This window comes from Amblyomma mixtum, chromosome 4 (genome assembly GCF_055824585.1).
Source record: "Amblyomma mixtum isolate Tamu chromosome 4, ASM5582458v1, whole genome shotgun sequence".
NCBI lineage: Eukaryota > Metazoa > Arthropoda > Arachnida > Ixodida > Ixodidae > Amblyomma > Amblyomma mixtum.
In genome coordinates, this window is record NC_143015.1 from 87,973,590 (window position 1) to 87,987,757 (window position 14,168).

The following is a 14,168-nucleotide window of genomic DNA, read 5'->3' on the forward strand; positions in this document are numbered from 1 at the left end:
CGTGGACAGGATGTGTCGCCACGGGCTCTGGACAGCGCGTGTCCTCATGAATTGTCCATCTTCCAGTAAGTGTAATTATGATTTGGAATGATTATTACTGATGTCGTCTTCAACTGTGTCTGCACATTTCCATCGCATAAACGCCTTCTTTGAAGTAAAAAAACCAAAGCCTGCCGAGCGTTGTTTGGCAGCATCCAGCGAGGCACTGCAGGGTGTGGCTCACGGGAGCGGTAATTTTAGTCCTCCCGTGACGTCTCACTGAACTTCGCCGCACTCCTCTGCTGCTCTGAGAAGCGGAAAATTCAATCGTCGATTACGTCACCATTTTAGATGCTACTGCAAAAACATTTGAACAACATTCTCAAACTTATCCAGTCGTCCTTTCAGTGCACATTTCATTTTTATTGCAGTCGAGGGACCTCACACATGTCTTCCTTAGGTGATGTTGACCGGGAGGCAGTGGTAAGTCGCTGCGAACTTTAAGCTCGTTGCATGGAGGAGGAGCAGCTCATTCAAGATTCCTCGCGGCAGGTTGCGAAGAGGCCGCGGATGATCGCTTTTTCCTCTTCCTGAAAAACAGTACCAAGCAGACTAACTGTTATCTGGGGTTTAACATCTAGAAGGGACACACAGGCTTTAAGACACCATAAGCGAGCGCTGGTGATTAATTTAGACCTCCTGGTATTCTTTAACGTGCAGTATGTCAAAAATATGAAGCCCGACTGGTTAGCTTCCAAGCCCTGTAGCGGCGCTTTTAAGCACAGTTGACACTACTAGGCTTGGGGACGAATTCCTCCCCCCTTCGGGAGATCTTTCGGCCTAATATTTACTAAAGTGCACACGGTTATCATCTTCCGAAGTAACGACGATGACACTCGGTGTCAGATTAGTCATAATGCTTCGCGAAAGAAGCAGGTATGTCTCCAAGCATAAAATCGCTCGGGGTAGCCGGCTGTACGGCATTCGGGTAAGCTGGCGAATTGCTGTATTCTGAAACGCAAGGTCGGTTACATAATTTTCTACGTGCGGTGCACTGCTTGTGTTGCACAATTCAGCGAACCCCTGATAAGTCGGCGTTCCACTTTAAGTAACTGCGGCAGTGTTCTCTTTTGAACAGCCTTGTGTGTTACTTTGATATTTAAATGCTTGTTTACATGCGTTTATATTGCTTGTTATACTGAAATGCCTGTTTGATTGAGACCTTACTTTAACTGGTCGCTTCTTTCGTCTTTTGGATTGTCGTTTAAATATTTTCACTAATTTATGTGGTATGTTCTAAATTTGTATACTTTCTTTGTTATATTGGGTGTTTCAGCGAAAAATTTTCAATAATAACCTTTTTAGGGCAAAATTATGGCTTTGGCGGCATGGTATTTCCAGGCGTGGCGAGCACCAGAAAAGCGGCGAATTATCTTAATTATCAGAAATTAGTGTGTGGCTTCCGCATTTCGCTGTGTAGTTTCGTCAACGCTTAGAAAGCATTCGGCAAACTTTTCATACCTTTGAAATTTGGTGCCTTACTCTTTCGGAGTGCTTGCCCCTAAGACATTACAGGCAAAGCACTATGATGTGTTCATAAGAAAGCCAGCACCAGTGCAGTGCTCCCAATGGTCAGCCATTTGTGAGCGAGCGGTTTTTTTTATAATGGCGCCATTCAGATGACTGCACGGGGGGAGAGCGCAACCGTGTTTCTTTCCGCCTTACTGGACCTTTTGTTTCGCGTGCACACTGCACTTTTTTGCTATAAATGTAATGAAATTATGCCATAAATGTCCAACAAAATTTGGCCCTCACGGATTTCAGCCTGTCTCCCTTTCTTGTTGTATGCGGCCTGTCTCCCTTTCATGTTGCATGCAGGGTGCTTCACCTGTGGGGTCCTGCCCCGCTCGTCCCCTGTGGTTTGCTTCACCGTGACCAACAAGGGAGGGCGCCGGCGTCAGTGACACGAGCGCCGCAGACGGCGTGATTGCTACGCGCGCGCGCGGAGGAGACAACTCTCCTCTTCGGCGCGCATGGACTGTTCGGCGCGATGCTCCGGTCTTAGCCAGCGGGGCGAGGCCGTGGAGGAGAACGTATCTCAACTGCCCTAGCGTGGGCAAACATTGGCTTGTAGCTGTGCTGGTGAGTCGGACGACCTCGATTCCTTTGCTTATTTTGTTGCTAGCTGGCGTAGGGGTCTAGAACATCAAAATACAGCCGAGGTGCTAACTAGCAGGCTGGTTGACTAATGCTACTTTTAGCTATGACCGATAGGCTCTTTAAATATTGAGTGACGTTTAGTCCACCGGAAGTAATATCTATATCAGTCTTAGGGATTTCGAAAACGCGCTTAGCCTCGACGCTGTGGCCACATAAATTTTGTCTAAATCGCTCCAAAATACATGCATTTTCGAGAAGCTTGCAGGCAAAGGAACCTCTGCAGTTCACCTAGCACGTCGAAATAGCCAAAATTTGTATGCCCACAGCGCTGAGAATAACCACGTTTTTGAAATTCTTAAGACTGGTATGGATGTTACGTAAGTTGGGCTCTACGCCTCGAAATAAGTAAGGAGCCTAACTCTAATACTCAAAACGTTAACCTTTCAGCATTAGTTATCCAGCTGGCTAGTTAGCACTGTATTGTGTTATACTGCACCGCAGGCAACGCTACGCCGAAAAAAAAAACTCTTCCAACTCAAAGCCTTTCTTTAAACTCTGTGTAAAGTCTTAGGTGAAACACTATGTAAAGCGTGGACCCTCGTTTGCTTGGACACATGACCAGGCATTGAGTACAGTCTTTGTCAAAAGTAACCAGGCTGCATGGTTTGCTTCTAGCTCGTACAGTGGAGCCCTTACAGCTTCCCTGAAGCTGAAATGGTCGTTACAGGTAAGGACTGGCGGTCTTCTTACCTTCAAACCACTTTTTACCTTTAGTAAAGTAACAAGGTCTCCACTGTACAAGCTAGAAACAAACCATGCAGCCTGGACGGTACATCGCCCAGCCAGCGGCGCTATGCTTGGCAGATTATCGCGTTGTTTCCTGTAGTTACTCATCCTTTTTCATACGTCAGGGGTTGTTCACGGCCAAGTACAACGGGGAGGGCAGCCACTTGTTTATTCTCATCACTACAAGTACAGACTACTAATATTTCTCTTCACTAGCAATGCACCTACAGGGCTGTGGTCACTAATGCTTTATTTCCTGCAAAAGCTGGGCACTAGTAGACCCCCCCCCCCCTCATTGAGGACGCGACTCTATGCCGCCGGACTGCGTAAAACACGTCAAAGGGGAACAATTGCGGCGAAAACGGCGCTCGGACGAACGCTCGACGCAGCTTCCTCCATTAAAACTTCCTGTTTGGCGAGTTGGTAGTTCCTCTTGAATTAGAAATGTTATAGCGCAAACAAAGACACGAACAAGAGAGACGAAATACACACACAAGCGCTAACATTTTGTTTGCGCTGTAACATTTCTAATTCAAGCTTCCTCCAGGCTGTTTCCTTGGACCGTCAATACAAGGCGGTTGACGCCCTCTTCTTAACTCTTCCTAAATTTTGTGCGCATGCGAGCGCTCGTGCAAATGACATTCAGCTCGTCTCTTCCGACTTCAGTAAAGGTTTGTAGAAACCAGAAAATGTGCCAAGCATGCTGGAAAGAGAAAACACATTGCGTTGATTTCCCTCTATAATACAGCAGAGTAGAGGCGTATGGTTGAGTAGAATGAAATAAAGCTGAAAGGAGCAGATCAAATTATTTTATCATTTCGCTTATTTTTGATTCACTTACCGTGAAGAACTCCTTAGTAGTGTGGGTCGCCTGCAAAGAAGATAGGAACATGTTATATCGCACAGTACCTTTGAGAATACGGACAATTAGTTTGATGGCATTGACTGCTATTCCTCATGTACAGTCGCCGTCAAAAGTAAATGGAAGGCGACTTTGTCAAAAGTCCATGTTTGTTGTCCATAATGGCCCATGTTTGTTGGTGCAGACTGCAATTCGTATAATCACAATTAGTCTGCACCTATGTATTCAAGGATGCATGAATTGGGAGGCCAATGAAAAAAATTTTTCGATAATATTGCTTTCCATTTACTTTTGACGGTATCTATGCCTCGTAACATCGCGCATACTTCATTCGTTCATAGCTATCGCACACATCTCAGGCCACGGGGTTGGTCGCTTACTGGAAACCTCCGTAGCCATAGTCACCTAATTACGATTCCGGAATCGTTCCGCTCTACCCAATATCCTTGTCTCCTTGCTTTTCAGGTCGTTAGTCTCTGCACCCGTGGCGCGTTTGAGGTGCTTGCTAAACTAAGGCGTTTATTGTGTTGTGGCTACAAAATCATATGGTTATTGTTCAAGAGCAGTGCGGATTTCACAAGGGCGAGTCGACTGAAAATGAATTGCTGCTCATACAAGACGGTCATTGGTAATTTTCGGACGGCATCCGATTTTACAAAGCATACTATCCTGTTCAGTAAGATTTAAGTATATGGTTTCAGAGGCACAGCACAGCAAAGACATTCTAGGTCACATTTGACTTCAGTACATCGCGTTGTATCGCGAGAAAGGTAATATTAAATACGGTGTGCCGAAGGGCTGCGTACTCGGCCCGTTTTTCTTACGTACAGGAATGACTTCGTTAACATTTCGACGGAAAGCGAGGTATGAGTTTTTAAATTCTGGAGCGAGTCCTCAGCAACCTGAGACGATGTCGATTACGCAGTTGCGCGAGCTCGTTTTATGGGTCTCTGAAAACAATATAACTACAAAGAAAACAAAACTAATGTTTCCAGCAAAAGGCAATCCCATTCACAGTATAAACCTTTATGTAGTGATGCATTCCTTGAGCGCTTAGATCATCCTTCATTCTTAGGTTTACATTTCAGTCGAACCTAACATGGTATCATTTGGGTAACATGAGAATGAAAATAGGTTTTATCGCTGCCAGACTCAAAAAGCCGTTATATTTCTTGCTTACACATTCCCACTTTAATTATTGTTATTTAGTCCGGAAAACTGCGAACAAGACTGTCAACGATAGACTAGCAGCCTTACAGCGAAGGGTAGTTAGAATACTATAAAGATTTATATGCGGTAACGTTCATGACAACACATATTCCACATTTTGACGACATTTGCGAAAGGAAACTATCTCTGTACTTTTGGAGATGTTGAATAATTGAATGTTGAATTTAATGTTGAATTTGCAAAATGTCATCTATAACATGTTGTTTTTTGTTATGCCGAAGCTTCGCTTGAAACCCTTTTATCATGGATGGGTAGCTAGGATGCTCAGATGCTGATGCGGATGCTGAAAGTATTACGCCACCGTTGTGGTAATTTTAGGCTTTTGTAGTGTCTTAAACACTTTGCAGACATTGGAGATGCTTCCGAGCCAAGATCAGTTATTGGGGATTAACATATAGTTGCGAGGCGTTTTCGAGGACATCACCAGGGGAGTAAAGGTGGAGTATAAGACGTGGCGATAATCTGAAACATTGTATTTGTGTCCATTATTTCCCTTGACAGCTGTCATCGCTTTGTTCTAGTGAGGCCGTAGGTATCTGCATTGTACTCACCAAACTGCCATTGTTTTTCTTGCAGATTTTGCGCACACCGCATTCGATATCTGGGCACCGCAGGCGGTCGCGTGCTGTGTTCAGTTTGTCGGTGATCTGTGGGAAGGAACGCTATAGTCAGCTCCCTTGAGTATATCAGGTTTAAAGGGCCGAGTTTGTTTAACCCAATGGTTTAATCTCTCCCATTTAGAGAAGCCGGCATTGCTCGTTCCATCGGCCCGGAAACACATTGAGGCAATTAGCAATTTCGAAATTTCTTCTCCTTTTATTACTAGACTGTACAATCTTTTAGTCCATCTATACCATCGATAATATTTCGCATTTGTAAATATTCTACAGAAAACTTGGCGCATGAAGGCTTTAGCTGCCTATGTACCATAAAACCCAACAGAACACCAACACATTGAACTCATGACGTGTATATCAAGGCCGTTCCGATTGTAGATTTCCGTTGGAAACAAGGAAAAAGTAAAATACCAACATATGAATGCCGGTTTTCTTTCCGAAAGCCAGCGCTTGCGAGGAAACTAAACGATGAAAATTGCTCCTGTCAGTTCGCACGGAAGCAATTTTTTAGCCAGGAAAATGCCAGCTAGGCTTATTTGGCTGTCAGTTTGATTTTTTTTATGTGAAGGAAAATGACAGGGGTAGCGATAAGGTGAATTAGCGATAGCGCATCACTAAACAACGCAAAAGTTCGTACACATTTCCACATTTCCATGCGCCTCAAGGAAGTGCGTTAACTTCTTTACAGCCCTTAATTTCCAATAACTAGGAACGCTTTCAGGGCTAGTGGCATGCATGCATTCTCTAAAAGAGACTCGGTGGCATTCTTAACCACATTCTTAAATAAAATGCGTTAGCCTTTAGGTTGCCTACTATGGTGTCTACAGTGATGGTCTAATGTCCTTGTAATTTTCGCTCCGAAAATTTGGTTGGCACCGATTCCATTGCCCTTACATTATATGCCCGAGTCATCACCTTCTAGAATGTTTCAGTACTTTCCATTAGATTATATGAATTTGTAATAATGCAACATACTAATCCTTCTTAATACATTTGTGGGGAGTGGGCCTGCTTTCCGAATTAGAAGTGGGCCGATTTCCAAATTTTGGGGGCCACCTGCAAAAAGGTGGGCAGGTTGCTCACAAAGTGGTGTGACCTGTCGCGAACAGTCGGTATAGCCCATCAGGCCAGGTTGTAATGGCGTCACAGAGTGACGTGCCCTCTCTTGACCAATCAGATTTCGTTTTGAAGAAATCAGATACCGCATTACAATCTCAACGCTTTCGGATTAAAAATCCTACAGGCACATTGGCATGAAAGTCAATGGAGCAGTCGTTAACGTTAGTCATTACTACTAACTTTCGCATTCTGAACTTGATCGCTGAGGAATTGGCCAGTTTGGGCACCGAACCTTGCCTATGTGCAGGGAACAAACTGTTCAGCCATGCCTCTTTGGGTCTTTAAAAGATTTCTAAAATCTGGGCTCCGGCCCACGCGACTTCACCTTAACGTAGATATCCACAGAAATGCCATCGAAGTAGGCAATTTTAAATGCAAGACCCGGCAGCCAGAAGTTTCGCAACATGTTGTGAGATTTTGTGCACTGTGTAGAGAAAATAACCGATAACAGCCTAAAAACATAATTACATATTGAGGGCCTGCGCCGCAAATATTGCGTTGACAACCTGTGCCGTTGCGAAAACTGAATATGGGTGATCCTTAAACACTTTCTAGAGTTGATTCTAGAGAGAGTAGAGCTGTTCGAGTTCATTCGAATATTGAAGGCCGCCGCGGTGGCTCAGTGGTTATGGCGCTCGGCTGCTGACCCGAAACACGAGGTGGCGATCCCGGCCGCGGCGGTCGAATTTCTATGGAGGCGAAATTCTAGAGGCCCGTGTACTGTGCGCTGTCAGTGCACGTTAAAGATCCCCAGGTGGTCGAAATTTCCGGAGCCCTTCACTACGGCGTCCCTCATAGCCTGAGCCGCTTTGTGACTTTAAACCCCAATAATCCAAACTTTCTAGAGTTCCGCTTGGAACTACAGTAGGCTCGAAGTTTTCACTGAGCTATGTTGAGTATGGGAAAGGGTTTACTAACCGCAGCACCGCCGTTCCGTTTCACGCAGGCGACCACAGTCTTGAGCCTCCGGTCATCGAGCCCTGGAAAAGAAGAGTGAGGAATGCAGTTTGTAGGTACAGCGGGATTTGTAAACGCAAGGGAGCTAAAATTTCTACTTCTCCATAGGAAGGGGGTGGAAAGACTCCAATTCTAGATCTTTATTAGAGGTCTTTGCCTGGTTGGTAATGATCGACGGCGAGTTAGAACTAGATCATACGTACAGTGGGGGACAAGTTTCTGGACCACGTGTTCCTCAAACGAAGCCGATTAGCTCTTGTATTAGACGGCCTCTGGAGAGTTCACTTGAGGAGATGAAAGAACAAAAGTTTGACTTTCACCTCCACAAGTGTGGTCTCCAGTCACCGGGTAATTGCGCAGTTATGGGCTTCGTTTCAGGGACACGTGGTCCATAAACTGTGGTCCCCGACTGTACTCATTGAAAACACGGAACTTTATATAGTTTGTGAATTGGGTCGAGTCAGTCAGAAAGCTTTTTTTTTTGCCAGCATTGAACCCAACACTTAGGGCTCCGTAGTCGCTCAATAAAATAGCTCAATCTGCACTGCTGCTGGCGCGTCAATTTTAATTATAAGTTATCGTGTGCCTCTGGTCCAAGAGTTGCATTACACTAGGAAGTCCACGAGTCATACGCGGCGGTAGATCAGGGGTCGTAAATCCGGGTTCGCTGTGCGCACCAGACGCGGTGGTGTCGCATTGCACAAGGGAAGGGGTTTGCTTTACGTTCTTTCCTTCTTCCGCATGTTTTCTTTCCAGAGCCAAAACTTATGGAGCTGTGCCTTGTACAGGCGACACAAGCACGGGCACTTTCACGCCAGAATTGATTCAGGTACTCCGGCTCATTGCATTGCCGTGACTCGCTATAAATCGTCGCACCGTTGTCGCATTGATGTGTACGCTGCAAAGGCTGCAGCAAATTGAATATGCCTTGTCAGTCGCGATGTTTTCACAAGATTGTTCAGCGGGGTTTCCATGCGAACTCAGTACAAAAATTGTCATGTGATCGAGAGGTCTATTCTTGTAAAGTTTCTGCTTAAACGTAACAATTTACAAGCTTTGAGCGGCGGCCTGCTGTCGCCAAAAACGATGCTTTGGTCTTAATGTAGTCAAATGAATCTGTAAAAGCAGATACCACATAGAGGATACCACAACTTGGCTCAGACTTGCTCAGCTGTAGAAATGTCTTTAATGATGCTCTAATGCTTTATTGATTACTCAACGGATGAGGATGTGTACCTCGCTGGCTCTCACACGTGCTTTCTTTTTTTTTTGTTCCGCTGGAAGCAAGTGCACCTATGAGACTACGCAACAGTTCTGCGGATATTTTACAGGTTCATCGTCCAGTGGAGTGCGCACGTGACCACTATTGGGGAGGCAAGGTAAAGCGCGGAGCAAGCAGAAGCTGGTCTTTTGCAGCGCGGTCTCGCATCCTGCCGACAGTGTCGTTCCAGCGGCGCGGGCCAGCCGCCGAGACGTTCCTGGACCATGCGTGGGGAAACCGGTGCCTTCCCTGCTCCTGCAGCGATGGTCCACTTGTGGCCAGCGTATAACTCCGTCGTAGTCATCGTAGTGCTGTTTTAGAGCGAACCACCGCAGCATTCCCTACTGTGCAGGCCAGACTTGGAGCCATGCTTTGTTCTGTGCTTCAGTGCTGGTTCTTTGCCTTGCTTGAGTGGATTGGTGGCAGTTTCGAGCGCTTCCTTTTGAGCACGGAAATAAACCTTTGTTTTAACCGTCAATTGTGCTTCGTTACTCGTCGGGGAGAGAACGGTTCACGATTTTTTTTTTCAGGCAACATGAATTACACAAACGAACTGATATAGGTAAAGGGGTGGGGGGATTGACATTTGGCGGGATGTAATTTATTGGTTTTCGATTTTTGTGTTATAGGCTTTAGGCAGTGGTGATGCCCACGGAAAAACAGGCGGTTAAAACTAACTCGCACACTAATTAAACCTTGCGATAACGCTTGCCATCCAGATGCATTGGTGGCTGCGTCCCATTTACAGTCCCTTTGGGGCGAAACAAAGAAAAGAGCACCACTATCAATACACGTTACAACAGCAGCTAGCGGGCATTGTGATATTTCTATACAGCTAGCCACTCTGTCGCTAGAGAGAAAGAATGGCGCACACGCCGGCAATTTTCCTTACTGTAGGTGCGTTCTCCAGAAACGTATAACGAATACAACACAGAAAAAGTTGGCGTTTTCCTTGAAGACGAAGGAAGTAATTAAAACTCTTGCTTAGAGTTTCTGAAATGAAAGCAAGGAAGCGTTTGTGAAAGCGCAGAATTTGCGCCCTGTGTCAGAAAATAGGAGAAAATTAGCGGGGCGTGCGCTATGCTCCTTGGCCGCCGGTATTAATGGCTTTCAAAATAATCTGGTACCGGGGTGCCTATTCGTGGCCCGTTATCCGTTTCTGCTGTATGCATTTTGCTTTACTCGAGGATTATACAGAAGAGCCTCTAATAAGAGATGACGATCTATGGAGACGTGTCTCCTCGCAGGCTTGTTAAACTAAATTGAATCTGGCCGTTGACGCAAGTGAGGCGCCATGACTTTGGCTCCAAAACCGAAGAACGTGAAAATAACTTGTGGGGTTTAACGACCCTAAGCGACACGTGAAAGACGCCGTAGTGAAGTGCTAAGGATTAATTCAGACCCCCTAGCATTTATAATGCGCTTGCACTTAGTGTTCATTCCCCGAGTTGAGCTGTTCTGTGTTTATCTGTTTATCTCATGCCTGTATTGTGGCAGGCTCCTCACCCGCCTACCGTGTCAGGTGGCAACCCAAGTCCCAGTGATGGCAGCACCTGCCATAGAAAGGCAGTGGTGCATTGCTTGACTACTGCACCATTGCGCCAAGGGTGGTAAGAAGACTCCCAGGGATCTATGAATGTAGAGAAGGACGAATTCGGCATATATGGATATTGACGAATTATTGCCATCCGAACAACCGCCATCTGTGGACACTAGATCTGAACACTCGAACCGAAGTGAAAAACCGAACTGCTAGCGCACCTAATTTTCAAATGGTCTAAAAAAATATACTTTTTTTTGTTAGCGTGCGCTGATATCGCACAGCACACGAATGTTCTAGTATTCCGCTTCAACCTAAATACAGGCGCCGCAGCCCGCATACAGCCCGCGACAGTCGGATCAGCCAAAAATGGACGCAGCAATAGGCGAAATATATGGATGAGATCACACTTACGGCAGGTCGGGTGAATGTCGGGTGAATCCACGCAGGCAACCGCGACAAAAGCGGCGGCGAGCAGGATGCAATGCGTCGTCACTCTCATGTCGGTGGATAGCGGACTACTGTAGCAATCATAGGCTAAATGGTGCTCGGCAAACGCCGGCCGTTCTTGCACTAACGCCCTCTATACGTGCGACACTTTTTCACGGTCACACACCCTCGCTTGCTGCTGTGGCGCCTACAAAGAAGCTCTCGAGGACACGGAGAGAACACGGAAAGGAAGAGCCGGCTGCAGCTGTGACGTAACTTGAAACATGCACGACTACACCTTGAAACCTGCCAAGACCATGTGAGGGACAAAAGGCGCTGAGAGCTGGTGCTTCGGCGTAAAGTGCGAGGGGTTTTGCGCTATTTGAGGCTGCACGCCAGTCAGGCCGCACGTGTTTAAGAACAGGATTTTTATCGACGATAAGCACCATTCCGGATCTTAAAAAAAAAAAAAAGACGAGTAGTGCAAGACGACGCATTGCAGCGCTAAGAAGTTAGAGGCTCTTGCGAATCAGTGCATTGCGGGATGTTTCTGTATGTAAAAGCGCACAATTCAAAGCATCTTCCTAGCTTTCGGTGTTCCATCCCGGCCGCAGCAGTCGCATTTCGATGGAGGCGAACTGCGGAGGCCCGTGTACTGTGCGATGGCAGTGCACATTAAAGAACCCCAAATGGTCGAAATTTCCGGAGCCCTTCACTACGTCATCGCTTATACCTTGAGGCGCTTTGGGAAGTTAAATACCCTTAAACCATAAACCAACTTCGGTTAGTAGGTCAATGGACGGACTGCTGACAAGTGTTGCCACGGTTTCGACCCTGGTAGGTTTCATGAATCGTTCGCGTGCGTTTTAGAGCGCAGCTCTTTAGCGCCCGTTTCTGCGTTTCGCGCCGTCGCCATCGCCGTCGCCGTTGTCCGTTGTAACCAGCAGTGAACACCTCAGTCGCGCTTTAAGCTGCGAAACCAGTGTAGCGGGAGCTTGGAAAACAAAGGCAAGGCGCATAACTGCCCTCTTGGAATAGCGGACACCTCAGTTGTGCTTTAAGCTATGTGGCGCTAGTGACAGATTTGCGCTGCATGCGTTGGCATTGGCAACGTTGTGGAAGAAAAGCGGCGCTGAAGCCATAGGCCTTCGGCGTTCATTGTGTTCATTGGCGTTGGCGTTGACAACGTTTTAAACTCCGATCATTTTAAGGAAAGGAAATGTGCATAACTGGCTCCCTGGGACAGTAGACGCCTGTGTCGCACTTATAGGTACGGGGGGTGATGAGAGAGAGATGTGGGCTAGCCGTATGCGTTAGCGCTGACAACGGTGAGCGAACTCTCGCGATGGACCATTAACTCATCTGGATCAATCATCTGGTAGTAGCAGATTTAATGCTCTCTCCGGTTTTTGGCGGAGCGCGCGAACAAATACCAGAGGTCGTATTTTAGAATATTGTCACAGATGGGTCCTTAATCACACAGGCTAGGCACAGGCCGCAAACAGAGAAGCAGAGTCTCAGCTCCGAGAGCACGCGAGTTCCACACTTCTTCGTCCTTTCGGCGCCGCCCGGGGACAGCTGGCGGCATTATTCCCCCTCCCCCAAAAAAGAAAGCAACAACGTGGGCGCACATTGAGTGAACGGGAGGAAGTAAGCACGTGCACGGTCACATGCCGCTCAACGGCTGCAGGTACAAATAAAAAGAACACGCGGAAGAGGCTACGCCCCTTACTGCGTACAGTAAGGCTTCATGCGCAGTACGTGCACGACCTCAGGCTGAGGTCGGTAGAGTGCCATCGGGGAGGACTTCATACGTCACATCCGTGATACGGCGCAACACTGTGTACGGTCCAAAGTAGCGGCTCAGGAGCTTCTCCGACAGGCCTGGGCGACGTACTGGGGTCCACACCCACACTTTGTCGTCGGGGTGGTACTCTACGTGTCGATGTCGTTGGTTGTAGCGTTGTGCATCCGTGACCTGCTGCCGTCGGATGTGCATACGGGCCAGTTGCCGGGCTTCCTCTGCGTGCCGGGTAAACTCCTCGGCGTCCGACGTGAGCTCCTGGTCGTCAGGGGCGCACGGAAGCATGGCGTCGAACATTGTCTGTACGTCACGCCCGTAGACGAGGCGAAACGGCGTAAAGCGAGTCGTTTCCTGAAGCGCCGTGTTATAGGCAAACGTCACGTATGGGAGGATCTCGTCCCAGGTCTTGTGCTGTACATCGACGTACATGGCGAGCATGTCCGCTAAGGTTTTGTTGAGGCGCTCCGTGAGCCCGTTTGACTGCGGGTGGTATGCAGTAGTCTTGCGGTGGGTCGTGTGACTCAGCTGGAAAACCTCGTGCATGAGCTGTGCAGTAAACGCAGTGCCCCTGTCGGTGATTACGGAAGACGGGGCGCCGTGTCGTAAAACGATGTGGTGTATGAAGAAATGCGCGATTTCCGAGGATGTACTGCGCGGCACCGCCTTGCTTTCCGCATAGCGCGTCAAATAATCAGTCGCAACTATAATCCACTTATTGCCAGATGCTGATACAGGAAATGGGCCCAGAAGATCAATGCCGGCTTGGTCAAAAGGTGTGCGAGGTGGTTCAATTGGATGGAGCAAACCTGCAGGCTTTAGCGGTGGCGACTTACGACGATGGCACTCACGGCAACCTCTGACGTAGCGATGGATGGTCGCTGCAAGTTTAGGCCAATAATAGGCCTGACGCACTCGGGCGAGCGTGCGGGCAAATCCCAAGTGGCCAGATGTGGGCTCATCATGACACGCTGAAAGGATGTCGTCGCGGAGGTCTGATGGCACGACTAGGAGGTAGGTCCGGTCACCGTTACGTGAGTTTTTCTTGTAGAGTACGCCATTGCGAATACAAAAAGAGGACAGGTGGCGGGAAAAGGGTTGAGGTACGTTGGAAGCATGGCCCTCTAGGTGATCCATGACAGACCGCAGGTCAGCGTCAGCACGCTGCCTTGCCACCAAGTCCGAACTGCTGACCACACCTAGGAAACGATTGTCGTCCTCTGTGCTGTCATCAGCTTGCTCGACGGGTGCGCGCGAGAGCGTGTCGGCATCTTCGTGATTATGTCCGGACTTATAGACAATTGTATAATCAAATTCCTGAAGGCGAAGGCTCCAGCGTGCCAGGCGGCCTGATGGGTCTCGGAGATTGGTCAGCCAGCACAAGGAATGGTGGTCTGTGACGACTTTGAAAGGGCGACCGTAGATAT

General features: G+C 47.6%; 2 protein-coding genes across 2 annotated transcripts in view; one reads left to right on the forward strand and one right to left on the reverse strand.

Moving 5' to 3' along the window:
- The window catches only part of LOC149347329 (uncharacterized), a 75,618-nt gene extending 66,169 nt beyond the window's left edge, over positions 1 to 9,449 (forward strand). The window contains exons 2-4 of the mRNA XM_089587007.1: positions 7,700 to 7,766; positions 8,467 to 8,539; positions 9,042 to 9,449. Of these exons, the coding sequence (XP_089443133.1) occupies positions 7,700 to 7,766; positions 8,467 to 8,539; positions 9,042 to 9,260 (359 nt within the window). The 3' untranslated portion in view covers positions 9,261 to 9,449. The remainder of the gene's footprint in view (positions 1 to 7,699; positions 7,767 to 8,466; positions 8,540 to 9,041) is intronic.
- On the reverse strand, positions 513 to 11,013 carry LOC149347330 (uncharacterized). The gene is made up of 5 exons (XM_089587008.1): positions 10,926 to 11,013; positions 7,672 to 7,733; positions 5,569 to 5,664; positions 3,767 to 3,796; positions 513 to 569 (listed from the first exon to the last, which is right to left on the reverse strand). Exons 1-5 carry the CDS (start codon positions 11,011 to 11,013, stop codon positions 513 to 515), a joined length of 333 nt encoding a protein of 110 aa, XP_089443134.1.
- Positions 11,014 to 14,168: the final 3,155 nt, after the last annotated feature.